Genomic DNA, 27,055 nt, shown 5'->3' with positions numbered 1-27,055 from the left:
GTAACTTTTATTTTCGGTTCTTTACATAAATGTCTTGTTTTCTAGAATTGGGGAAACATCTCTCTTAAGCTATCTATAACTTACAGCAACTTGGTAAAATGTAATTTAAGAACAGAGATGGAAGCATTTGCTTTTTTCCCTATTTGATCCCTCTAGAATTAAAAACTTTTTGTGAGTATCTTAATGATTTTTATGACAATATAGTTATTTGCACAGGATCGTCGGGAGTTTGCTCTCTCTTTGTGACAGGATGCAGTTGGAAACATTGGTTATAAAATGGCATGCCTCTTCTAACTTACTGATCTCACTTCATGTTGCCTTAATATGGCCTAGATGCTCTTTCACCTTTACCCCTGACATGGGGCATAAGTTCCTGGTAAAAAGCTTTCCCAGCTCCAAGGAATCAGTCTACCGGGGAATGAGCCTTCCCAGTGCCAAAGAAAAGTAAGACCTTTTCAATCAGAAAATTGATTGTCAATGCTTTCCAGAGGAATGTGTTGATCAAAAAGGAGAAAATGATGTCTTCTCTACACAAGCAGTTCTCCAAAAGTATCCACTGTCTTGAAAGTGGGCTTATGCCTTTGATGAGACATCCTGCTCCTAAGCAAAAGAATTGATGTAAGTTCTTGAGATTGTGGATGTACCAATTAATGTATAGCTTGTTAACTCTTAAGTATTGACATAGAAAATTGTTGGAATGAACAGGACTGAAACCATGTTGGGACCTAAAACCACATGGGCTGTAGGAAATTTTTTAAAAGGATACTTTTCTTAACATGCATTTCTCTGAGTTCTCTCTTTCCTATAGCAAAATGACACTATTTACATGAATGTGGAGTTGTTTTCCAGCCAGCCCGAGGCTGTACACTTGCAGACCCTGAGAAGACAAGGAAGACATCAACAAGTTTATGCTGACTCCACCCCTCCAGCAAGACCTTGAGGTGACAAGAGATTGGGAGCAGGGACCAATCAGAGTCTTGGCAAGCCTTTGCAGCAGAGCCAAGCGGTTCAGGCTCAGTCTCTGAGGGGGCATTAGCTCTCCTGCTCCAAGTTCTCACAGAGTAACTGCCATCCAAAAACCATCATGGTGCTTCAAGGATACAAACTGTTGCACCTCTACACACCTGAGCCTTCCCTGGGACTGCTCCACAGTCTAGGTGGGGAGCTGTGCTCCCAGAGACAGGTAGGGACAACTGCTCTGACCCAGCAGACAGCAGCTATAGGAGACTGACAGGATCTGTGGCCTTCAGCACCCCAGAAATATTTATGGGAGCAAACTCTCTCAGGCGGGAATTGAGGCAGGACAAAGTAGGGACACACTCCAGGAAGGCTGCTCATAAATATTCAGACTGGATCTGTCAGGGCTGTGCACCAGGCAGGACAGGAGGAGCAGAGAGCAGCCATCAGGAGTTTGCACGTGGGACAGAGAGGATGGAGAAGGTCAGGGCACCTGCGTGTCTCTCTGCTGAAGGTGCCTGTGCGCATTGGTGTGTGCCTTCGCATAATGATAAAGCCCTATCGTGTTCCATTTCTCTGTCCCTCTCTTCCTTTCCTTTTACTGGTCTATGAAAGATTCTTCTTTCACAGATCAAGAACCTGGATATGCAGCCCGGTAACAGAACAACATTTAATTTTTTTTTTTATTTGAGTGTCTTTAGGCTGGGCCACCACTCCCCAGTCCCCCTTGCCTCCCCCTTTTCAGTCTTCACTCCCCTGCCAGCATTTCCTGGAGTCACCTCCCAAATAAATGACTCATGGCACCCCAGATGTGATGCCCTGAGAGTGACACACCTTGCTTATGCAGTGCTCTGGTTGAAGAGACATCAGACACAAAACAAGGACCGTTCTATACATATAAAAAAAGAAAGTGTGTGCTATATTCACCAATAATTTCAAAGTCATCTAAGTCAGAGAAAAGCTGTGGAAACAGCCCAGATTACAGGAGGCTAAGGAGATAGGACAGGCAAACACAGTATCTAGTCCTAGGCCAGGTCCTGTACGGGAGGGAGAAGGCTATAGAGGATATTATTAACTGGCAAAATCAGAACAGACAGTAGATTCGATTAGAGTATGGCAGCAGAATTTTATGTGCTGAGGTTGATAACTGCACTGTGTTTATGGAAGAGACTATCCTTGTTCTTAGATTTCACACACTGGGGTATTTAGGGTCTCCTTGGGCTTGCTATCCTAAAATGAGGGAGTTGGTTTACCTTAGAGCTTTTTATCCTTTTGCGGGGGAGAGGGGTGATGATGGATGCCTTTGAGAATGTGATGAAATTGCTGGACACGCTGCACTTTGAAATACACCTAACCCCCAGAGGTTCATAGACCTCTGGGTTTGACATATTTTCCAAACAAAAAGTTAAAAAATCAATTGCTTGGCACTAGTAATCATTCAGTAAGTGAGGCCCACTATTAACATATCAATGCGAGGAAGAGGAAGGAGGGAGTTTACATGCCTCTGGAGTGTGTGCAGCCATGTAGCCAGGCACCTTCAGGGATGGGGCAGTGGGGTGGGTTGGAACTTGTGGAGTAGGTGGTGGGGAAAGATCTCAGTGAACTTACATTCAAACTCAAATTACCTGCCAATTTTTTGCCAAAGGGGGAATTTTGTGGATAGTCAAGGGACCACAGTCTGTTTTTCTTGATCACTCCTCTCCTTGCTCTTACCTGCCTCTCTCCACAGTATACATGATCACAATGAGCTCTCTTTCCCCAGAATCACAGATTGTCCAAGCTGGGAAGGAGTGTAGCAACCCCCTCGTCCAACCTCTCCATGGGGTAAATGAGAAAAGTTTCCGTGAAATCGATTTCTGTGTCCACTGTTATACAATGTGCCTGGGACACCCCGACAACCATACTTACTCTGATCGAGGCAGCATGGCAAAGTGCTGTTAAAATCTCATCTTGAATACGTATGTTGTTTGAGGGCTTGGACACTGTTTTAGATGAACCTAAGGGCTGCAGCATGATAAACTCAAAACAGTGTTCTGCTGGGAATCAGGATACATGGATCTAACTAAACGAAGTGACTGTATGCCCTTGGGTGGGTAGCTTTCCCTCTCTGAGCCTTGGTCTCTCCATCTTAAAATGAGGGAGATGATTTTCTTTAGAACTTCTTATCCTTTCTGAGGGGTTATGGATTTTTTTGAGAATCTGATGAAATCACCGGATGCTTTGCATTCTGAAATGCTCATAATCCCCAGAGGTTCATAGAAACTCCATGGAAACTCCCTTCTCGGACTCCCCAGTTGTTTTCTGATGGGACTTCCAGTTGCCGTAGTCTCAAGTCCTAAAAGCCATCAAAATAGAGTCAATGGATCCCTGGTAGAGTTCTGGGTCAAGCCCACTTGTATCCCTTTCACTCCATTGAAAAATTAACTCATTCTTCCCCAACTTGCTTCTCGTACTCAACTCTGTCTGGCTAGAGAGATGCTGAACCAAAATTTTAGTTCCCTCTGGAAGACATGTCTACAACACAACATGAAAATGGCTTGAAGTGAAGGTCTGTTTCCTCTTTGCCTTCAGCTGCAAAGCGTCTGCCTTTGGCCACGGTCATGCCCTCTGGCCTCAGAGAAAACGAGCCCTTCTGGGACTCACAGCCTCCTTTCAGCCAATGGGGATGAAGAAACTGCCTAGCAACCTGCTCGTCACTCCCACACCATCCAATCAGTAGAAAGCAAAGGCTACCCAGCCAGACTAGACTAAAACAATCTAGAACTGCCTCTTGGGACCATTACCAGGGAGAAAAAATAGAGCGTTTAATTAAGCCCCACATGTGAGCAATCAATTCCAATTTTTCACTTCTAATTTGGTAGAGACTTTCAACTGAGCGTGTATTAAGACATAAAATTTTGTAATGTTGGTGATGGTTCACTTAATTTCGATTTTAAACTTTTCTTTTAGCCCTGCCACACTGTTGTTGAGATGCTTGGAATGTGAAACAGAGGAAAATGGAGATGCCTGGTGAAAGCTGTTACAGCGATGGGCAGAGCTGTCATTAGGAGTCACTGCACCAGGTGCACAGCACAAAAGAGGTCTTTGATCAGGAGTAGGGGGCAGTTGTGGGGGTGGGGTGGGGGTGAGTCCCAGGTCCTCCAGAGGCTGCCGAAGATGCCTCTCTGGTTCCAGGGGTGAGCTCGTCACCTCAGTTCAAAGGGCTGTGGATAGTTCTTACTGGAAGGAGAGAGGGTGTCGGGTGTCTAGAAATTTGTGCATTCTTTTAAATATCATTATTTGCAAAGTCTGCCCCCAGGATACAGAGCTCTGCCTGCTTGGCTGGTCTTCTCCACCACGTGGCAGCCCCTGAGGGTGCTTTGTGGAACTCTAGTCAGAAAACCACAGATCTAGCCCCATCCTTGCAGCTGACTGAGAGGGAAAGGGGCCTGCCCAAGGTCACACAGGGAGAAAACCTGGGCACCAGCAAGTACCCAATTTGTCTAGCCCCTAGTAAAAGAGTAAATGGGAAGGTTTATTTTAACTTTTCCATATCTTGCCTAAGAATAGTTATATTTAAAAAATTAATCTGCTACTGAAGATTCACATGGCTGTCATCCAAGGTGCCTCATGACATGGAGTCGTGACCACATGCACACAAGACTCTGATTGTCACTTCCTGGGCACAGTGGTGCACCCAGGGTGGGGATTTGATAGGGGGCTTTCTCTGTATGATGGCCACCACACCACTATGCAAAGAGCCTATCAGGAGAAATATCAGCTTGAGAAGAACTGGTGGGCACCCTGCTGATTCTTGGGGTTTAGAGGGATGGGGACATGTGCCTGCATCAGCTGGGAGGACATCTGGAGGCCTCAAAGGAAACCAGGGCTCCCCACAAGGCCAAGGCTCTCTTGAAGCTAGATGCTGGTGCGGGGCACCCCTGGGCCAGAGCCCCTGGCCATGCAGCTGCCTGGCATTGCAAATAGCAGGCCTTCACTAAATACTAGTGGAGCGAAGGACTGGCAGCACATGAACACACCAGAGCGCAGGTCTGTGCTGCTGCGTCCTTTCTCCATTGGACTCATAGCTGACAGCAAGCACCTGTGTGGAACTGGGTCACTCTTGGGAAGTGCCATTGAGACATCTCCCAGGTGTGTTCTGCTGGGGAACAAAGGGTAAGACACCAGGACTGGACACGACCTTGTACAATTAGCACAGAGGAGGTAGGCCCTCATGTCTTTCCTGAAGTGTGAGATCATTCTCCATCCCAAACTGGTCTTCCCCCATCCCATCCAACCATCATCATCATCCTAACCCATGGACCGTCCACATCACTCCGTCCTCTAGAAAGATTCAAGGCCACCACCTTCTCATCCCAACCCACCTTTCCAGCTTCATCTCCCAGAATACCCCTCCTCCCTTGACCCCTCCTTATGCCTCTGGGAAGCGTTTCAGGAGCCGAGTGCTCAGAGTCTTTGCTCTTTCCTCTCAAGCCTCAGTATGTGCTGCTTTCTCTCTAATGGTTCAGTCCTACCTCTGCCTCCTCCGCTGAACACAGAGTTGAATCTGTTAAATGAACAGATGAATACATACATTTAAACATAAACTGAGAATGTCTATCCTCTGGCAATAAGGAACCTGGTCTGGGGAGCAGCAAGGAGCCGACCCTAAGGCCACCCTTGTTTCAGTGCTGAAGCTGCACTCTGTCTGTGGTGGCTTGGCCGAGGATGGAAAGCCGAGGACCCCCACAGTGCAAGAGGAACCAGCTGCAGGAGCGGTTCTCTCAAGGGACAATGCAGAGTCCTGAAAGAGTTAGTCTCTGTCACGGCCCAGAGCTGGATAACTGGAGAATGTCCCACCATGAGTCCAGTCAGCCAAGGAGGGCCTGCCGTGCTGGCAAGTGGTTCTGCCCAGGTCCCAGGCATGTTGGGGGGATGGCAGGCTTGCAGCCACCAGCCCTCCACATGGGATTACTGCAAAGAGGCCAGTTGTGCCTTCTCAGCTAAGAGCTTCCAGAGCTGGGGGGAAGGAAGCTGCGCTAGGAAAATGCCATGGTGGTGGTCGGCAGGAAGAATATACTGATCCCTACAGGCCCCATGGAAGGGTTGAGTGGAGAGATCTCATCAGAAGGGATTGCAGTGACCGGGCCCTCCCATTTCTGGTGGTGGCGTGGCCCAGGAAAGGGGGCTTTAGGGGGAAAACGGAATTCTGTAGGATCGACACTCAAACGTCATTGGTGACCAGTTCAGTGGGCATTCAGAACCCAGAGTGGGATATGAAACACTCTGCTGGGGAGGAAAAGAGAATGAAGGGAGTTTGACCTAATCCAGCAAGACTGGATGTGCTCGGGAGGTGGGCAGGGAGAGAGGAAAAGGCAGGTGGGCCAGATGTGCTCAGCTTGGATCATCGCGGCCAAGCAGGCTAAGGTCACAAAGCCTGGATGTCTCTGGCCTTGCGCCCCTCCTAGCTTTGGGAGTCCCTCCTGAAGGTCTAGGAACATACCACCAGATGGTCTATGCCTGAGTGTCTTAGCTTGTTTCAGCCAAAGGCTATGGGTTGAAGCTACCGCAAACTCACAAGGGGTTCTGAGTTAAATGTACGGTATGGGCAAGGCTGGGCCCTCCAGGATCAGGTCGTGAGCATCGTTCAGGAGCTCATGCTCGCTGGCCGTGGTGGCATTCTGGAGGCGGCGGAGGCGGACCTGCATAAGCTCCTGCTCCTTCTTGAGTTCCAGGTACGAGTGAGAGAAGGTGTGGAAGATGGACGTGGCCGGGAAGGCCATGATGAGGATCCCGCTCAGGATGCTGCTGAGAGCCACCATCTGGCCCGGCACACTGCGGGGGACCATGTCCCCATAGCCTACTGTGGTCATGGAGATGATGGCCCACCAGTAGGAGGCTGGGATGCTGGTGAATTCCAGGACCCGCCCGGACTCATTCTCAGCCACATAGACCAAAGGGGAGAAGAGGGTGACAGCCACTCCAAGGAAGAGGAGGAGCAGGCCGAACTCGCGTGTGCAGCGGCGCACGGTGAGGCCCAACGTCTGCAGCCCCAGCGAGTGGCGCGCCAGGCGCATGACATAGAGGATGCGCAGTGCCCGCAGCACGCGCAGCACCAGCCCCACCTTCTCCAGGTAGGAGCTCCCGCTCGGCCTCTCGCCAGCCTCCTGCGGCTCCTCGGACACTGCGAGTGACACATAGTACGGGGAGATGGCCAGGATGTCGATGATGTTCAGGGGCCCCTGGAAGAACTGGCACTTGTTCCGGGCCTGGACAAACCGCAGGCAGAACTCCAGGGAGAACCAGGCCACACAGATGGTCTCCACGATGAAAATATAGTAGCACCGTTGAGAGCATTCACCCTGGGGAAAAGAAGCAACAAAACACAGGGTAGAGAGTGTACCTGCCACTGTGTGGCACCGGGGAAGTGACTTCATGCTGAAAAGCCATTCTAGGTGTATAGCGATTGAGCACTGTGCCACAGACTTAGTTGTCCACCAAAACCTCCTTTTATATTCTCAGGTTGTGGCTGGTACATGATGGGTCAGCTAGGTGAAAGACCACCCTTTCAGCCTCCCTTGCAGCTAAGTGTGGCCAAATGACTAAGTCCTCACCGATAGATGAGAAACAGGAGTGATGACAACCACCTCTGGGTCCCCATATAAGATACTGGCATGAACTCCTCCCCACTCTTTCCCCTTCCTGCAGCCCAGCTCAGGATGGGAAGATTGAACCAATGCCCCAGGGAGGAGGGAACATCACGGTGGAAAAATCTGGGTGTTAGAACAAGAGATGCCTAATCAAGTCTATCTTTCCCCTTGGGACTATTGCATGAGAGAAAAATCAACTTCTGCTTTGTTTAGAGCTGGTCTAATTAGGGCCTCTTTGTTACAGCAGCCAACCTTCTTCTTAACTGACATAAGCACTTCTTGGGTACCACTTGGCACTGCTCTAATGTTGTCACTTAAGCCACATAGCAATGCTGTGAGCAGGTGGTGTGACCTCATTTGATGGCCCAGGAAATGAGTCATAGCAGGGAAGTGACTTGCCTGAGTTCACATGCATAGGAGGTGGTAGAGCCCAACCCAAATCCAGGCCTCTAAGCCCTTGTGCATGATTTTGTAACTCCTTTGTCTATCATTCCTCACTTATTCAGTCAACAAACATGTATTTGTGCCAGGCACTGTGCTCGGCTCTGGGGTAAGGGAGCAAGAGAAGCAGACATTGTTTCCTGAAGGCTGGTGGACCAGAGAGGTCCCCCAAGTCCCCAGTACAGCCCTGTGACATGTGATTGCAGCTCTTCACATGGGGTCTGTTTCCGTCAGCAGACTCCAGCTGGGTGGGGGCTGCTCTGTGTTGACTGTTTGCCACTCAGGCTCCCGTCCCTGGCTCCTGACGGTAGTTACACTAGCCCCTCTGCTACTCAAATTACGGTCCCTGACCCAAGAACATCAGACCCCTCATTGGGAGCTTGTTAGAAACGGAATCTCGTGCCCAACTCCATCCCTACTGAATCAGAATCTGCCTCTTATCACAATCCCCTGGTGATCCACACACACATTAAAGTCTGAGAAGCTCTGATCTAGTAAATGCTGTACATTAGAGTCACCTCGGGGGGGCTTTGAAGACTTTGAAAAATCCTGATGCCCAGGCCAGGCCCCCGGAGATTCTAATTTAATTGATGTAGGTTTGAGCTGAACAGTAGAATTTTCCAGAAGCCCCATAGATGATTCTAATGTGGAGCCAGGGTTGAGAGCCTGGCTATAAATATTATGTATATACTGACAGATGAGTGAGTGAATGACCATGTGAAAAGTGAGATGTTGACAACTGCAGTTTTCTTTGGATTAAAATGCTCTGAAGTGGAAAAAGAAATTATTTCCAGTACCTGGGCCCACAGGAATCCCAAATTGAAATGTTCTTTATGTCTGGCTGCTGGATAGAGAGAAATGGCTAGTCCATCCGTATCTCTGCTTGCCTGTCCAGGGCCAGGCAACGTACTCCCTGACTTCCATTGGCCTAGTGTAGGGGCGGGAGGCAGTGGGATTGCTGTTGGGGGATGGAGTCCAGGGTGTCCATGGCCCAGGTTCAAATCCCACTCTTCCACTTAGGAATATCACTCACCCCCCTGGACTTTCAGCCCTCTGCACTCTGAAGGGTTGCTGTGATGAATGGAAATAACACACATAAAGCCGTTAACGGGATGCTGCACCTAGCAAGGGCACAACGCATTGCAGCTATTTTAATAAAATGACACATTGATCACACACATTAGTGGCCTGGCCTCCTCCTGTTGCTGGAGTTTACAGGAATCTGAGGATGTTCTCCAACACACCGAGAGGTCTTGGCCAGGACCACCCGGAGTTTGCTTCAGGATCCTGGAGGGCCCAGGAGTTTTGGATCCTGATTCCCCAGTCCTGTTACAAACTTGCTGTGTGACTTCATTGTGTTCATCGCCCCTCTCTGTGCTTCAGTTTCCGATGAAAAGGTTGGAACACCATCAGTATTTCTCTAATCTGATTCAGAACTCCCTGCATCAGAATCCCCCAGGGTGCTTGTTACAAATGCAGATTTTTGGTCCCCCATCACAAAATCAAAATCCTGGGGTGGAGCCCAAGAATCTGCATTTTGGTAACTTTTCCCTCCTCCTCCCCCACCCCACCTCCCATTGACTCTGAGGCACCTGGAAGTTTTTCAGACTCTGGGCTACACTCTCCCTTCAAGGCCTCTTTTTCACTGACATGCTGGGAATTTTTCCCTAGGCTTAAAAGACTCTTGTTGCCTGGGAACAACTTTTCCTAACCAATGACCCATCAGCTCAGGAAGGTGACCCCTGAGAGGCGAGAAGACTGCCGGACTCTCCCTCTGCCTCTGGTGCTGGCGTTTGGATATTCAAGCCATGCACCACTGGCTCCTGCCTCCCAGGCCTGTCCTGCCCGCCACCACCCTGCACTGCAGCACGCTGAGCTCAGCCACGTCACTCCACCTGCATGGTGCTCTGCTCTGCATCCCTGGCCCAGCCTTCCAGCACCAGTCCCCAAAGAAATGGTGCATCTGTGGGCGGCATTGGGCCAGCATTGGGGTTTATGTGGCTGGAGCTCAGGAAATAATTCCCAGCACAGCCAATACTTGAAGAAAAAAGGAAAAGAAGAAAGAAAAAAGTTACTTTTTCTATCTCTGAGAAATTTCTGGTTGCATTTTGTAGGGAGGGTGAACAGCTTCTCCTGGTTTGCCCACAGCTTTCTGGGTTTGAGCACAGAAAGTCCCAGGTCTTGGGAACCCCCTCAGTCCTGGGCAAACCCTGGTTTTTCACCCTATTGGTGGGTCTTGTCACTGGCAGGGGTGAGGTGAGCTTGGACTCTCTCACATGACAAAGAACAGTTAAGGAAGCTCAAGAACAAGAAAAACTCATTTCTGGTGCACAAAATCATCAAAACAGTGGCTGCCCCTGGTGGGCATGGGGGTTGACCACGAAAGTCCTCGAGGGAACTTTTGGAGTGATGGGAATATTCTATATGAACAGGGGTGAGGATCACACAGTGTATCCACTTGTTAAATTGTCCAGCTACGATTTGTGCATTTCTATGTAGGTAACTGTAAAACTGTAAACTAAAAATAATATGAATGGTAACAGCAAGGGGCTCTGGGTGAGGAGGGGGTGGGAAGAGAGTAAACGAGAACGGCAGAGGACTGGCAAGTGTTGGAGCCGAGTGGGGGGCACTTGGGGTTCATTATGTTATTCTGCTTACCTTACAAATGTCTGAAATGTTCCATAGTGAAAAGTTAAAAAACAAAAATCAAAAAACCCAAATCACAACGAGATACCACTTTACATCCAATAGGTGGTTAGAATCATCATAAGGACAGACAACAAACAGTAAGTGTTAGTGAGGTCACAGAGAAACGCACCCTCAGACACTGCTGGTGGGACTGTGAAACAGTGCAGCTGCTGTGGGAAACAGCGCAGCAGTCCTCATAAGGTTAAACATAGAGTCACCATGTGACCTGGCAAACAATTCCACTCCTGGGTTTACACCCAAGAGAAATGAAAACATACGTGCATGCAAAAACTTGTTTATGAATGAGGCATATCCACACCGTGGAATATTACTCAGCCATAAAAAGGAGAGAAGCACTGACATGCTACAACTTGGATGAACCTTGAAGATATGATGCAAAGTGAAAGAAGCTCGTCTCAAAAGGCCACATATCATGTGACTCCATGTGTATGAAGTGTCCAAAACAGGCAGATCCATAGAGACAGAAAGTAGATGAGCGGTTGCCAGGGCTGGGGGAGGGGGAGGGGGGTGACTACTGATGGGTGTGGGGTGTAGACCGTGTGATGGTTGCACAACTTTGTGAATGTACTAAACAACATCAAACTGTGGACTTTCAAAGGGTGAATATTATGGTATATGAATTATATCTTTATAAAGAAGAATGCAGGGTCCGTGTCTGAGCTGGCTGAATCAGTCTTGGGTGAGTGGGGCCCTGCAGCCCCGCGTGGACCCCTTGCCCACAGCACCAGAGCAGAGAGTGCTGCAGGGTGCTGCCCAGGTCAGAGGGTGGGCAGAGCTTTCTGGGGGCAAAGCCATTGGCTCTGGGGGTCCGTGTGGATGGGCTGCCTGGCTGGTTCTAGTTCTGGAAGCTCTGTCTGGGAGGGACTCAGGGCTGACAGTCCTGACCTTGGAGACTTCCTTGAGCCCCCTCTGTCCCTCACAGCAACTCCTGCCAGCTCCCCCTCGGGAATGCGACCAGAACCGGCCACTTTTCACTTCTGCAGCAGCTCTCACTTCAGTGCTGGTTCCATCAGCAGCTCGGCCTCCCTCTCTCTCTTCCCTCCTGCAGTGGATTTCACTATTGGCACCTGCCCTGCCCTGGCCTCGGGCCTTGAGTTTTTCCTCCAAGACTCCTGGCCCTGGGCGTGCTGACTCACACCTCCCGCGAGCTTCTCCCTTCCCAGAGAGCCCGTTCTCTCTGCCACCTCTCTCCTTCTTATGCCCCTTCTCCCCAAGTCTCCCCCTCCTACCAGCTGCCCCTACTTCCCAGCCCTGGGACACAGGGGCTCTGAGAAGTGTTGGAACCAACTAGGTGGAGGCTCAACCCCACCTTAGTGGCCTGGGCTGTGGGCTCCCCCCTCTGAAGGTGTCTGCCCTTCTGTAAAATGTGGAGGGTAATTCTTATCCTGCAGGGCAATTGTGGGCACCCAGGGAGACCCCTGCTCAGAGGCTGGCACTTCGCAAATGTAAACTGCTCCTCCTCCTCCCCCTCCACCTCCACCATTGCCCTCTGGCTCTGGTCCCTGAAGAAGACCCATTACCAGCTCCTCACCACCCTCACCTTGGGTGGGTTGGATGGCTGACTTCTCTCCTAGAGGTTCCAGTGAGTTCCTGTTAGAAAGCAGCTGCCATTGAGTGAGCGTTACTAGACACTTGGCTGGTGAGCTCAGGCAAGTTATGTAACCTCTTGGGCCTCAGTTTTCCCATCTCTAGAATGGGTTGTGGTGAGGATTAAATTAGGAAACAGAGGGAGATGACCAGCATGGGGCCAGGTGCATAGCAGGGGTCTAATAAGTATCGACTAGCTCCAAATCTCATGGTGATTCTCCCTGTACTTTGTCTCCAGCTGGTGTCCCCTCAGCAGTCACTGAGGGAGGGACTTAGGGCTTCTGGCACAGTCCCAGCCTGCAGGGGGCCCTGCCTGGATGACTTGTGAATGAGTCTAGATGGTGGCATTTGCGCTGGGTGTTGGAGGGGACTAGGACCTGGGGCCTGGAGAGGAGGGGAGTGGTGAGGCAGAGGGAATGGCATGGACTGCACAGTCTAGAAAGGTGGCCCCTCCAGGAAACAGGGAAGACTTCTCTCTGGCTGGGACATAGGGAGACTCAGCTGGGGGAAAAAAAAAAAAAAAAAAAAAAAAAAACTGGAAGGATAAGAAGAATTCACTAGAGAAATTACCAAATGTCACTGAACACAGAGACGCTACAAAGAGCAGGACAGCTCTTTCTGAAACCGATTCATAACACACAAAAGGGGTAGTAGGGGGCAAGAAAGGAGCTGGGTCCCGCATGTGGCTTTTCATTAAAGGCAGAGGAACGGGGAGGCAGACACTGCAGCATTGCTCCTGGCAAGGGGGCCCCAACCGACCCACCTGGTCTTTAAAAATTCCTCTCTGTGCCTTCCTCCCCAGCCCTGTGCCTTAGTGAGATGCCAAAAACTACTGTACAGCTGGGGGATGGTGAGAACCAAAGAGCCCACGTTGTCCCATCCCCTAACCCACAGCGGTTCTGCAGAGACACCCACCGAGGCACTTTACATGGCTGCGATCAGCGTGCGTGGCCCTTTGGCAATGTCCCCAAAAGGCCAAAGCAACACTTTGGGGCAGAAGTAGAATACGAGGTGGGAGGAAAGATAAGCGGGGGCCAAAGTGGCTGGTGAAGAGAGTGGGTCGCACCCTTGCTCCCCACCCCTGGGCCTCCAGCACAGAGAACAGAGGTGCTGAACACGTGAGCGGATGAAGGATGGCAGGCTCTAGAAGTGGACAGAGAAGACATTTGAGCTGACTGGCCGCCAACCAGCCACCACTGTTCAGGTTGTTTGGATCCAGGGGCAGAAGGTGATAAGCAGGTGGAAGGGGTGTGAGCTGAGCCCCAAAGGGGTGGCTAAAAACAGCAACTGTTCACTGTACTGGCACCTGATAAATAGGATCTTATTCGGTCCTCACTGCCAGCCTCTGAGTAGCGTCATTATCCTCTTATACAGGTGAGGAAATCGAGGCACAGAGAAATAAAGGGACTTGTCCAAGGGCGGAGCCAGGCAGCGGCAGAGCTGGCCTTTGACTCAAGACTAGGAAACTAAAGATTCTGGCCTCTTTCCGTGACACAATTCTGTCTTCAGTGGCTGGGATGTCTCAGTAGAAGACAAAGAAAGAGGTTCAACTGCACCTGGCTGGTGGCGTTGAGCCTCCAGGAAGGGACGGGAAGGTGCTTGTGATCAGCACAGCTGCCCAGCAAGGCCGAGGCCATGTGGAAAGGGCACTAGGGAGGAACAGCAGGGTGAGCAGTACAGGCAGAGGACACAGGCAGAGGGAAATAAAGGACCTGGGACCAGTATATGAGGCTGCAGATGCCCAGAGCAGGGGGACATCAGGGACCAGAGAGTCCAGCCCTTCATTTTACAGGCTGGAGACGGAAGCCCAGGGAGGGAACGTGACCTGCCCTGGGTCTCCTGATGCATTAGGGCATTGGGACTAGATCCCAAACCCTGACTATTGAAGGAGCATGAGCGGCAGCCATGGGGACAAAGTGCTGGCCTCATTTCTCAAACCCATCTTGTCCTCAGAGGTGGGGGTCCTCGGAGTGTGCCTTTGTATCTTCAGCTATATGAATGGAGTAGACCGTCAGTGGGTGAGTGGATAAACAAACTGTGGCATATCCATACAATGGAATATTATTCAGCCATAAAAAGGAATGAGGCTACAACATGGACGAACCTCGACACGATGCTGATTGGAGAAGCCAGACACCAAAGGCCACATATCATATGGTTCCATTGATGAGAAATGTCCAGAATAGATAAATCCATAGAGACGGAAAGCAGGTTGGTGGTTGCCAGGGGCTGGGGGAGAGGAAGGAGGAGTCTGTTTAATTGGTACAGAGTTTTATTTTGGAGTGCTGAGAAAAAGTTTTGGAACTAAATAGCGGTGGTGGCTGCAGAATATCATGGATGTACTAAATGTCACTGAATTGTTGACTTTCAGATAGTTAACTTTATATCAATTTCGACTCAATTTTACAAAATGGAGCAAGGATGCTTAGACCATAAGCTCCAAGAAGGTGAAGAATTGGTCTAGTCTTCTCTCCAGCACCTAGAAGAATGTACTTAGTAGGCAGTCAAAACCACAGCTGAATGAATGAAAAGATAAGTGTTTGGTTTCCTTTAGTACCTAATAAATTAATGAGGAGGAGGACCACTAACATCTTTTGAGCACTTCTATGTGTCAGCATTGTTCCAGCTGCTTCACACCCATCACTCTTTTAATCTTCACCATAACCTCTTGAGAAAGTGTCAGTAGCATCATTATTTCACAGATGAGGAAACTGAGGCTCAGGGAGGTTAGGTGACTTTCCTGAGACTACTGGGTTACTAAGGGGTGAGGTCAAGTTTCAAACCCAGAGCATCTGCTCTCTACACCATCATGAGGACAGAGAAGGGTTCACAAGGTCCAGCTGCCTCGTAAACAAGAAGCACTGCTGAGGCCAAGGGTCTAGACTACAGGTGGTGTGGCCCAGCATTGGAAGATGGTGTTGTGTGGTCATAGGGGGTCAGGTTTCAGAGCCAGGAGGAGGTGATCTCAAATCTTGGCTCTGCCACTTACTAACTGTGAGCTTAAGAAAGTGATAAAACTTTCCTGAGCCTCAGTTTCTTCATCCATAAAATGGGGGCAACTTCCGAGTGCTGTTGTGAGGCTTAAGTAGTGTCCACTTCCCAGTGCTGTTGTGAGGCTTAAGTCAGTCCATGGCGTCAAATGTCAGCCTCATGAGGGGCACTTAAAAAGCTTCAGTTTTTTTATTCTTTCAGAATGAGTCCCCCAAGGAAATCCAGAACTTCCAAGTTTGTACGTTTCTTAGAGGTGCGTAGGCACTTGGCTTGGTCCTTCCTGTCTACACCGCCTCCTCCCTCCTCCATTTTTATGTGCATCTCAGGCACAGACCTTTTACCCTGACCATCAAGTTTACTCCGAGGGACATTGTCATGAGAAGTTAGAAAAAAAAAATGAAGAAAAAAGCTGCTTTCTTTGAATGTATTCTAATCCTCCAACCTTCGTTATACCTCTTCTGTTTCTGATGGAAGAGTTCTGTGGGTCATAGCCCCACCATGGCATTAATTCATCTGAGTGGATGCCATTAGGACTACTAGGAATGGCATGGGCCCCTCACCTCCTGGGCACAGCCTGTCCCCACAAGCAGCTGGCCAGCATTAGCAGTGGCTCACTGAATAGGGCCTCTCTTGGAGTGACATCCCCTGAGGGCAAATATGAAATACAAGGTGGCCTTGCAGGAGAGAACATCAGCTTGTCATGTAAACGTAAGACCACAGTCTTGAAAGAGCAAAGACCCCCGTCCTCAGCCTCCCTGGCTCTAAATTGTTATTAAACAGGAAAACAGACACTGGGCTGCACCTCTCAGTCTGTCTCCAGGCGGCACCGCGTAGGCAGTTTCATTAGGGAGAAAGCGTAGACACTGCGGCAGACGTGGTCACAAATCCCCTTATCCCAGGAGGAGACGTGACTGCCTGATTCCCTGGCTCCAGCTTTGGGCTGCCCAGTTCTGCAGGCCTGTCCCCCACCTCTAATTTGATTATCTGTGTCACCGTGAAGCTGGGCCTGGGTTCATACCCTTTGTAATTTTCAAAGCATTAGGCTTGGAAAAGACCTTGGTCCTCTGCACAGTCTAAATCCTGGCTCCTCCACGATGTCTGCTCTCTCTGGAAATCCCTGAGAGGGACAGGCTTGTGGAAACCCAGGGGTTTTTCTTCAGTAGCTGGAATCAGGGGCACCTATAAGGACTGGGGTAAGGAGGCCACCTCTTTTGTCCTAACCTGGTTATGGCTGAGCCCACACGGAAACGTTTCTGTGAACAAGCAGGCTCTTCAATCACATGCTTATGTGCTAAAGAATGAAAAAATGCCTACCATTAGCGCTATAGTCCTGTCCGTGAGGAAACATGCTATTTGAAAGTCTAAATATTTTGGCTGGTTTTTTTAGGACAAGACATTTTCAGGTTGAACAAGACACATTTTAGTCAACAAATATTTATTGAGAGCCTGTTGTGTGTGAGGCATGAGCTGGTTCTCCATCTATGTCCTCTCTGTCTGGAAAGTTCTCTGATCCTACTGTGCTGCTGTGGGATATATCTTCAGGGGAAGGGAACTTAGGTGGGCTGATGACTGTTGGGAGCCACCTACAGCATACACTATTTTACATGTATGTGTTTATCATCTCTCTGTCTTTTATAATGTCAGCTCCTAATTTAGGGTAATGGGGATCCCTGGAGGAGTATAGAGCAGGAGAGGGGCAACATTTTAAATTAGGAATGCAGTTCTCTGTTTAAAGCTCTCCAGTAACTCTCCCAACAAAATGCTAAATTCTTATTTTGCTTCTCAGACCATCGGGTCCCCTGGCTGGGTGAGGGCTTGGGGTCTCCTACAGCTCCCTGGAACGAGAATGCAGGAGTGGGGAAGCAAAACCTTGTGCTCTGGCTTGCTGGGGCTGGGTCACTTGTAAATCAACTCATCTCTGAGTTTCCCTTCCTGAGAGATCCAGGACTGAAGGGGCAGGCAGGAAACTGAGGGCTGAGGATCCTTGCCATAACTGGCATCTTTGCCATGTAACGCCGAGGAAACTGAATGTCCTGTGCCTGTTTCTTCATCTGAGAGTGGAGCTGGGTACCCACGAGAATGCAGAAGGTGGGGATTTCGGCCTGGCATAGTGCTTGGCACAGGGTAGCTGCTCGATAAACGCATGTTGAGTGCATGGAATGTGTGAACCTTAATAGCAACGTTGCCCGTTTTACAGAGGAGGAAACTGAGGCTCAGAGAGGTGAAGAAATTTGCCTGCAATTATATAGCTGGGAGAGGGAAGGCTGGACCTGCTGGGTCCACTGAGACCAGCTGTGGCTTTGTCCACATCCAGGGGTTGCTATCCATGTCAGGGCCACGTAATGACTTTCACAGCATAGGCACTTTTGCCTTTGTGGGCCCCTTCCTCCAAAAAAAAAAAAAAAAAAAAAAATCCATAAAAAAAAATTATCTTCAACAACTGTGTCAGTCTAAAAATGAATATAATCCACGCTGGATAATACTCATTTTTTCCTTATTTTAAGAAACAAAGACATTTTCGTGGGCCCCTGTGTCTTGGGGCCCCAGCACCACGCGCTGAGAATTGGGCCGGGATCAGAGGCCACTCACCTTGTCCTCCTCGGCCCTGAGGTCGGGCATGGTGCTGACGCACAGGCTGACCGCTGTGGTGGCCACGAAGAGGATGGAGAGACAAGCGAAGACCTTGCCCGGCAGCCCCGACTGCGGGTTTTCCACCATCTGGCGCAGCTGGTCCATGCAGAGCCCCCAGCGCGAGGTGTGCGCGGTGGGGCCACAGGCCTCCCGCTGTCGCTGCAGTGCCTCGTCCCGGCGCAGCTCGGCCAGCTCCTCCAGCCTGCTCAGCAGCGTGCGCAGGCAGCACCTCTCCAGGTGGGCCTCTTCGATGCCCCAGTAGGTCAGCTCCTCCCGGAAGGACAGCGCACACGTCTCCTGCAGCAGCGCCAGCTTCCCGGCTGCCAGGAAGCTCACGATCACCCCGAAGGCACTGGGGCTCCTGTCGAAGAAGAACTCCTGGCTGTCCTCGTCATAGTCGTCGCAGAGCTGCGTGATCTCCTCGTAGCTCCGGCAGAGCCTAAGCTTGCTCAGGCGGCTCAGCGGGAACTGGTCCAGCGTGCTCCAGGGCAGGAGGTACCTCCTGCCCCCGACGTTGACCAGAATCTCCTTCTTCAGGTCGGCCACCGGGGAGGCATCCAGGGCACCCACCTTCCGGACCCGGCGGTAGTAAAGGCCCTTGATGGGCCGCATCTCCATGGGGCCTGGCCAGAGCTGACTCAAAGGGATGCAGGAGCCATAGTCACGGTGGCCTGGGTGCAGGCCCCTGTCTCTGGAGGGCATGGGCATTGCCATAGACGTTCTGGCTCGGGAGTGCTGGGTTCACCTGTCTGATGCCCAGAGGGAAGAGTAAGAAAATGGAGGGGAAATCAGTTTCAAGGGCAGAGTCCTAGATATTGCCCGTGTAGATTTTCTCACATTTGCTTTCCGCAACTGCATCTGCATCATTCACTCGTTTAACCTTTCATTCAACACATTTATTAGGCACCTGCTATGTGCGTGGGATGTATCAATGAACAAACCCCTTCCCTGGTGGAGCATTATTTATATCTCAGAAGAATCAATCAGGAACTGGTATTTCATGGACTGGGATTTGAGTAATTTGATCCTGAGCTGGAAAAGTCAGAGCCATGCCACTTCCAGGCTATGTGGTCTTGGGCATGTGGCTTAACCTCTCTGATCCTGGCATCATCTATTCAAATTACAGACTTGTACCAACCTTGTAAGGTGCAGTTTGTAAAAATAGAGCTTATAGTTACAGGCTCTCGAGTTTGCTGCTGGGATCTAGTCCTTTATGGGCTGCCACCAAGTGAGGTTACTCAGCCTCTCTGAGCCCTTTGCTTTGTATGACTGGGGCATTTTGAGTGCCCACATCATAGGTCATGGTGAGGGTTACATGCAGTAATAGACATGAAGTGTGTATTAAGAATACTTCTAGATGCTTCTGATGTGCCAGGCTTCTTCTAATGAACTCAAATGGGGGTAGACATTAGTATCTACACTTATAGATGAGGAAAATGAGGCACAGATAGGTTAAGTATTTTGTCCATTGTCTAGTAAGTTCCTGACATCAGTAAAGCTCAGTGATGGTTAGTTATTGAAGTTCAAGGAGATGAGGAATGTGACTGTGCTTAGCACAGCCTCGGACTCTCAGGAGGAGCTCCTAACTATTGCTTCATTCCTCTTGTTTGCTTTCACATTTGGAGGACTTTGCTAGGAGGGTGGAGGGGCACCTCCTACACAGTCACCCTTGCTGTGTGACCTTGAGCCAGTTACTTGCCGTCTCTGGGCTTTGGTCTTTTTATCTGCAAAATGAAGGGGTCTCTAATGCTCTCTCCATCTCAGACCTATTTGAGGCGCTTGACTTGGGATAAGCATTTTAGATTTAGACGGTTCGTATATTTTAAAAAGATCATCTCCACACTATTTCTCATTCTCAGTATTCTGCAACCATTTCTTATGCTATTCATTCTAGCCAGAGCTGTTTCCAAAGCATCTATAACCTTATGTTTCAAGATGCACTCCAATCAAGAGAAAAACTCTGCAGCCAAATGGAAATAAAAGTTCCTCTCAATGTCAGAGTCAGTTGGATTCTGGTGGACAAGGGACAGTGAGTCACAGCCTCTGCATTTCACACTCACTCACCACACAGCGATCTGCTATTCTGCATGCATTATTACTTCACTTGCAATGTATGGCCAGGGGAAGGTGAGCAGCCTGCAGAGAGAAGAGTATTTTGAAATCTGGGGAGCCCTTCCCAAGCTTTCTCATTTTCCCAGTGCAAAAACCAAGACCTAGAGAACTGAAGTGACTTGTCCGAGGTCATACAGCAAATTCAAATCCAACCCAGGACTCTGTCTCCCACCCTGGGGCTCTTTCCAGAACCTAAAAACTGCCCTTTCTGCATTCACTGAACAAACCCAATTTTGCAATCTACTGCCCCACTAACAGCCAGCAACGAAAGCTCTTTCTAGATCACGGGAAAGAAATTCACTCAAAACAGCAGTCTGCCAAGTATGTTTAACAACATTGGCCTGTTCCTGCAAACCCCCACCCCTGCAGTAAACACCAACTTCTTCCCCTGAAGTTTAACTCACCCTCTTGTCTCAGGGATCCCATTTCCAGCTCTTTCTGTGCCAGGCAAGGGGAGCCCACGTCTCGGTGCCCAGGAAAGAGATAGGTTTGTGGTGGAGATGAAGAAGAAAACAAAATTCCAAACACAGCAGTTTCTGGCAGAGTTAGTTTCCAATTATTCTTCCCTTGCCTCCTCCAGAAACCAGAAGTTCATTCATTCTGCATCTCTCTCTCCACCAGCTGCAGGAGAGCCTGGGGGAGTGAGGTAGGGTTTTAAAAAGGACCCATAAGCCCTTTTCCTCGTAAGTAGTGAGGGTCTGGGGGTTCATGCCAAAGGGAGCCTGGCCAGCTGTACTGCTTCAGCAGCGGACTCTGCATTCCAAGTCCCACAGGGACAGCCAGTGTGGTCCTGCAAGAGGAGTGTGGCGGGGGATGGGACAGGCTTAGAAATAATCTCTCCATCAGCCAGGCAGCAGGAAGGAGCAGCAGCAGCCGCTGCTCTGCCAACTGCCTGGAAGGCAAGGAGGGCTGTCCTCCCTCCCCTACCAAGGAGGAGCATAACTGGGGAGGGGCAGAGTGCAACCTAGGCAGGTGCGCAGCTACTGTCCCCAGGCACCCTGAGGCTCCTCTGGGTGTGCCAATGATGGGGAGGTGCTCAAGTTGAGGCTGCAGGAGGAACTTTCTGCTGCTTTTAAGCCCAGGCCTGGGACAGGTTCAGACCAAGAAGCCCGGCATCTGAGCCCTGGGTGTGAATTCAGAAGGCTGCATTACCGAATAGGATGGGAAGACGTATGAACTTGGGATTCTGATGAGAAAGTCTGGGTGACCTTGGGCAGGTGAGTTAGTGCCTCTGAGCCTCAATTTTCTTGTTTGTAAAACATGGGAACAAGCGGGGGTTCAGGAGGGTCAAATCAGAACCATAATAGCAAGTTCCTCCTGTAAGTTCGGCTGTGGGGTAGGGGTGAGCAGAAAGAAGCTCAGATCTTGGGCCTGGGCCTGGGCTTCAGGTCTGGACCACCTTGCTGTGTGTCTCTGGCCAGCCACTCCACCTCTCTGGGCCTCGGTTTTCTCATTGGCCAAATGAGGACAGTCGAACTAGTGGTGGCTGAAGTTGCAAAACCATCTTCTAATGTGGGCACTCGCCACACACTGTTTCTTTCTTAATTTTCTTAAGAGGTTTTGAAGACCAGTCTCTTGGCTTCCGAAGGTAAGTATCTTCCTAACTCTATTTTCCAGTCGAGGCCCCGGAGGTCTGGGAAGAGGTGTGCTCAAGGTCATCTTGCTGTTTAGAATCTGAATGAGGTTAACATCTTCACTTTACAAAGACTTGCGATCCAATGCAAGGATCTGGAGGGAGGAGTCAGAGCTTGAGTCTTCCACAGCTGGCCTCAGGGGGCGGCAGGAGCTCACCGGGCTCTGCAGCCTGGGCGGTGGGGACGAATCCAGGCACAAGCAGAAGCAGATTAAATGGAGGTCGCCTAGTGCAGTGGTTTTCAAATGGCATTTTGTGAAACCAGAGGGTTCTGCAGAAATGATTGAGGGGCCTCGCGTGGGGGGTAACAACAGGAAGGACAAGCTCTGACCCCTGCCTCAACCACGGCATCTCCACTCTGATCCATTTTCCCTAGCGAGATTGTAAATGTAACCTACATAAATGTCGTGGCCCCTCATGGCCCAGTCTCCACGCAAAGCCCACTCAGAGATTCCAGGGCATCTGTTAGGCATGAAGACGCCCTGCCCCCTTCCCCAGACCCCACAGCTGCTCCAGACTCCAAAATTATCTTTCCAATTCATGCCGTCCCCCTGTCCCCCATCTCCCCACCTCCCCCAGCTCTTTATTATTTATCTTGACTTAGCCTCTCTGTCTAAATCTTCTTCAACCCATCCCCCTGCTTCTCAGTTCTCTCTGAATCTGGAGTGCACAGGTTCAAATCAAGAGTTTACCACTTCTGTGCTGGGTGACCTTGAGTAAGTGTCTTAACCTCTCTGTGCCTCAATTTCCTCATCTGTGACATGAAGATGATAGCACCTCTCTGTTGATTTGTTGTGAGTGTTGAACAAATCATTTTACATTTATAAGCACTTAGAAGAGCACCTGACACAAAGTGAGTCCCATCTGTGCTTGTTAGTATTACGATTATTATTTTAGCAACTTTTTTCCAAGTCACACAAGAAAGATTTAGTGTGAAGACAGAAGTCAGCTGTTAAAAAACTTTTTAAAAAGAAAAGTCGAGAGTTACTGATCTAGTACAATCACTTCATTTTACCTGTAGAGGAACCAAGACCCAGAGGAGGGGAGAGAATTATCTGAGCTCTCTCAGTGCAGGCCCAGGCCCAGCAAGGACTCGCGGGCCAGTGCTCTGTCCACAGCTCCAATGCCTTCTGTTGGCTCTGTCACTTTGCTGGCCTCTTTTTTTGACTCTTAGCCTGGTGTCCAGTCCTGTCAGCCCCTGTCCCAGGGCATCCACTGAGTCCTTCCATGGTACCAACCACCTTTTAGCTTAGTGCCACTGTCTTCTTGACTCCAATGTCCCTCCCCTGTGTTCCCTGGACCTCAGCTAGCCAGGGAGGGTAACCCACCCCCATCCCTTTCAGCATCCTGGAGGCCTGGGGTGCCAGGCGATGTGGAAACGCTTCCATTCTCACTGTGTTCTTGAGACTGTCTCCTGCCTCATTTTTCCAATAAGGGCATGGGCCATAGTGACCGTGTGTTGGTTTCCTATGGCTGCTATAACAACACAAACGTAGTAACCTAAAGCAGCACAAATTTATTCTCTTACAATTTGGAGGCCAGAAGTCTGAAATGGGTCTTATGGGGATGAAATGAAAGCATTGGCTGGGCTGTGTTCTCTCTGGAGGCTTTAAGGAAGAATCTGTTTCCTTGCCTTTTCCAGCTTCTGAGGCTGCCTGCATCCCTTGGCTCGTGGCCTCTTTCTCCATCCTCAAAGCCAGCAATGATATCATTCCTACTCTGCTTCTGTCTGCACATCTCTGACTCTGACCCTCCTCCCCCTCTCTTTCCCTTATAAGGACCCTTGTGATTACATTGAGCTCACTGGATAATCCAGGCCTATCTTCTCATTTTAAGACCCTTTACTTAATAATATCTGCAAAGTCCCTTTTGCCACATCAGGTAACATATTTAGAGGTTGCATGGACATCTTGTGGGGGGCAGAGTGTGCATTATCTGCCTACCACAGACGTGTTTATAGCAAGGACCCCACTCCTCCTGGCTCTAGCCAATCAGCTCGAGCCAAGATATCCTTTGTCTAATAAGATAACGGAAGGACTCCTAACCCAAGAGGGCTCCACCATAGACTGGGATGGACCAATCAAGCTTGCTCCCTCTCTTTCCTGAGAATTTGGACCAGAAGACACATTTCCTCTGGCAGTGGGAGGTGGGTGTGGCCCTGTGAGATCACTGAGCAGCAGGCTGGTGGCTGCACTGAGTCACGTGCAGAGAAGAGCAGAGAGGAAACCACAAGGGCAAAGAAAGGTTTCCCAACGACCCAGAGAGAGGAGCAGAAATGGGGCCTTGTAGAGAGAGAGAGGGAAATCCTCTCCATTCCTGGCTCTCTGGGTCCTAGGCTGGTGCCCGTGGAGGCCTGACTATCTTTTGATTTCCAGCCCTGTAGTCTGTGCTTCCTCACAATAAATCGTCCTTTGACAGAGCTTGCTTGAGAGGGATTCTGTTCCACGTGCCCAAAGAGCTGTGGTTAGTGCGTGACTGCAGAACGGAGGTCCACCAGGAGGACTCTGGAGTGGGCTGCCTGTGTTCACACCCCAGCCTTAATTCTTTCAAGGGCTCTTTGGGCAAGTTACGGGACCCTCTGAGCCTCAGCTTCTGCATTGGTAAGGTGGGGCTGACAATTGTACATGCTTCACACTAAATGAGTCGGTTTCTGTGAAACCCATAGCACTCTGCCCTGAGCTGCATGATACGGCAGCTGTTGTCATCGTTGTCGTCAGTGTTAATCTGAGTATACCTCTCTGTCCTGCTTTGGTGGAAGGAAAAAGCAAAGTCCCAAAATTGGTTGATGTGGTCACATCTAGTTCTTACCTTCTTATTCAGGTGGCGCCAAGGCCTGGCTCTTTCTTCAAGTATCCTCCAGAGGTGAGAGTTGTCTTCCTCCCTCAAAATGGGGCAAGAAAAGGCAGAGCTCTTGGTAGGTAGAATAGTGGCCTTCCAGAGATGTCCATGTTCTAACCCCTGGAAACTGTACGTGTGCTACTTTACGTGGCAAAGGGGAATTCAGGCTGCAGGTGGAATTAACGTTGCTGATCAGCTGACTTTAAGTAGGAAGTGTAGCCTGGATTTACCAAGTGGGCCCTATGTAATCATAGGGTCCTTAAATGAGGAAGCGGGAGGCTGAAGAGAGAGTTGGAGTGATGTGACGTGAAAAGGACACAACCGTCACTGCTGGTTTTGAAGATGCAGGAAGGGGACACGAGGCAAGGAGCACAGGCAGCCTCTAGAGGCTGGAAAAAGCAATGAATGGATTCTCCCCTAGAGCCTCCAGAAATGAATACAGCCCTGCCGACACCTTGGTTTTAGCCCTGTACGACCCATTTCAGATTTCTGGCATCTAGAGCTATAAGATAATGATTTTGTATTGTTTTAAGCCACTAAGTTTGTGGTACTTGTTACACAGCCACAGCAAATTTAATACAAGCATTGACTGGGGGAGGAGGCAGGCAGGTCACAACCCACCATCAGGGATATTTGTGATTTACTGAGGAGAAGGTTCTGCCTTCTCTATCCAGCCAGGCCTCCCAGCACCTGCTTCCAGAAGTTAGGATCCCTCCATCCATGTGACAGACATTTATGGAGCATTCTGTCATGCTGTGTTACTCCCTTGCTGTGTGTCCTCAGGCAAGTAGCCTCACCTCTCTGTGTCTCAGGACAGTGGGAGTAATATTACCCCACCTTACAGGGTTACTGTAAGTAGTGAATGAGTTCATGCACGAAAAGCACTCATTTCAGTGCCCAGCACATGGCAAATGCTCAGCAAGTGGTGGTCGTTACTTTCGTCACCATCACTGTGGTTTATTATTACAGGAGCTCCAAGTCTTCTGACAGCAGAGCATGAGAAGAGCTGGAATAGATGGAAGGAATCCCAGGTTGCCCCAGTGTGTGGAGGAGCCTTGTAACTGGGGCTTGCTGCTTGTCTGGGGAAAATGTTCCTGAGGGTGGCATTTGCCAATTACTGTGGTGTAAACACCCTTACTCTGACCGGTTGTGAGCTAACCACATGACGGCACTGAACACAGAGTTGAGAAGAGATGCAAGGACTGGCTCTTGCAAGCCTGTGCCAGGTGGCTCCAGTACATCGCTCTGTGTGTATCTCCCCAGGGAGGTCAGCAAAGTGCTCCCAAAGGTGGGACCATGGTTAAGCCTTGGTGGATGTGCAGGAGCTAGCCATGTGAAGAAGCAGGTGCTGCCAGAAGGGGCATTTTGGGCCACAGCAGGCGGGCTGGAGAACACTGTGCTTCTGGGAAACTGGAAGGGATTCAGCATGACCAGAGAGTTTAGTGTGAAGTAGAAAGCACCAGGAGGAAGGGCAGAGGGGCAGTAGGAATCAGGAAACAGTGGGCCTCTTCTACCTTGCTGAGGAGTGTGGACTTTACACCCTGGGCAACAGGCGTGGGAGCCATTGGTGAATTTGAAGCTGTGGTTCCCCACCCTGGAGCATTCTACCATCACCTGGGGAGCTTTAAAAAAATCTCCAACCACTGGACCACATCCAGATCAAGTCAATCAGAATCTTGGGGTTTAGGACACTGCTTATCAGATTGCTTTGAAATCTCCTCAGGTGATTGTAACATGCTGCCAGGGATGGGAATGGGTGCTTTAAATCAGAGGGACATGATCAGATATGCATTTTTAAGAGATCACTTTAGCTCTCCAGATATTGCTGGAGTCAGTGTAAATTGGTGCAACCTTTTTAAAGAGCAATTTGGCACTATTGATCAAAATAAGAAATGCAGACACCATCTGACCTACAATCATAGCTCTAGGAATTTATTTTGCAGATATACTTGCACACGTGCTCAAAGATATGTGTATAGAGATATTCATTACAGCATTGTTTGTGATAGCAGCAGATTGGAAATGACCGAAATATCCCTCATCAAGGGACTGGTTAAATTAAACGATGGTCATAAAGGCAAGAGAACTCTGCAGCTGTTAAAAAGAACCAGGGGAATCTGTATGTACTGACGTGGAAGGACCAGCAGATGCATCAAGTGCAAGATGCAGAACAGATCACACTGTGTGTACTAAGTTGTGTAAAAATAGGCAAGAGAGTGTTGTGTATGTGTGTGCATAGAATTTTTATTTCTGAAAAATGGTTAAGAAATGAGAAACTGTGGTTGCCTCTGGGGAGGGAAACAGGGTCTTGGGGGAGGGCTGAGAGGGAAATTTCTTTTCTCTGTATATCATTTTATACTGCTTCAGTTAGTTGCCAACTAACTCAGAAAGTAAAAGACATTCTGGTATGAGTTGGGAGGAGGAGCCAGCCTGGCAAAAAAGAGGTTATTTATCAGACCAGGCTGGTGGTGGTAAGGGTGTGAATAAGGCTGTGCCTGTGGGGCTGGAGGGGAGAGAGGACGGGAGA

The 27,055-nt window shown here is 49.6% G+C and overlaps 1 protein-coding gene across 1 annotated transcript; it reads right to left on the bottom strand.

Annotated features, from left to right (window-relative positions):
• Positions 1–6,527: 6,527 nt before the first annotated feature.
• On the bottom strand, positions 6,528–18,653 carry KCNG4 (potassium voltage-gated channel modifier subfamily G member 4). Its single transcript, XM_063113132.1, has 2 exons — positions 17,904–18,653; positions 6,528–7,298 (listed from the first exon to the last, which is right to left on the bottom strand). Exons 1-2 carry the CDS (start codon positions 18,651–18,653, stop codon positions 6,528–6,530), a joined length of 1,521 nt encoding a protein of 506 aa, XP_062969202.1.
• Between the last annotated feature and the right edge of the window lie 8,402 nt (positions 18,654–27,055).

Source organism: Cynocephalus volans, chromosome 10 (assembly GCF_027409185.1).
Source record: "Cynocephalus volans isolate mCynVol1 chromosome 10, mCynVol1.pri, whole genome shotgun sequence".
Classification (NCBI taxonomy): domain Eukaryota; kingdom Metazoa; phylum Chordata; class Mammalia; order Dermoptera; family Cynocephalidae; genus Cynocephalus; species Cynocephalus volans.
Note: the sequence above shows the minus strand (reverse complement) of the source record. Positions and strands in the feature narration are given on the sequence as shown.

Bases quoted from the DNA above. Each gene is read 5' to 3' on its own strand.
- KCNG4 (XM_063113132.1), bottom strand. From the start codon at position 18,653: ATGCCCATGCCCTCCAGAGACAGGGGCCTGCACCCAGGCCACCGTGAC. The intron at 7,299-17,903 runs GTGAGTGGCCTC...TCTTTTCCCCAG, and splicing joins TCAGGGCCGAGGAGGACAAG to GGTGAATGCTCTCAACGGTG.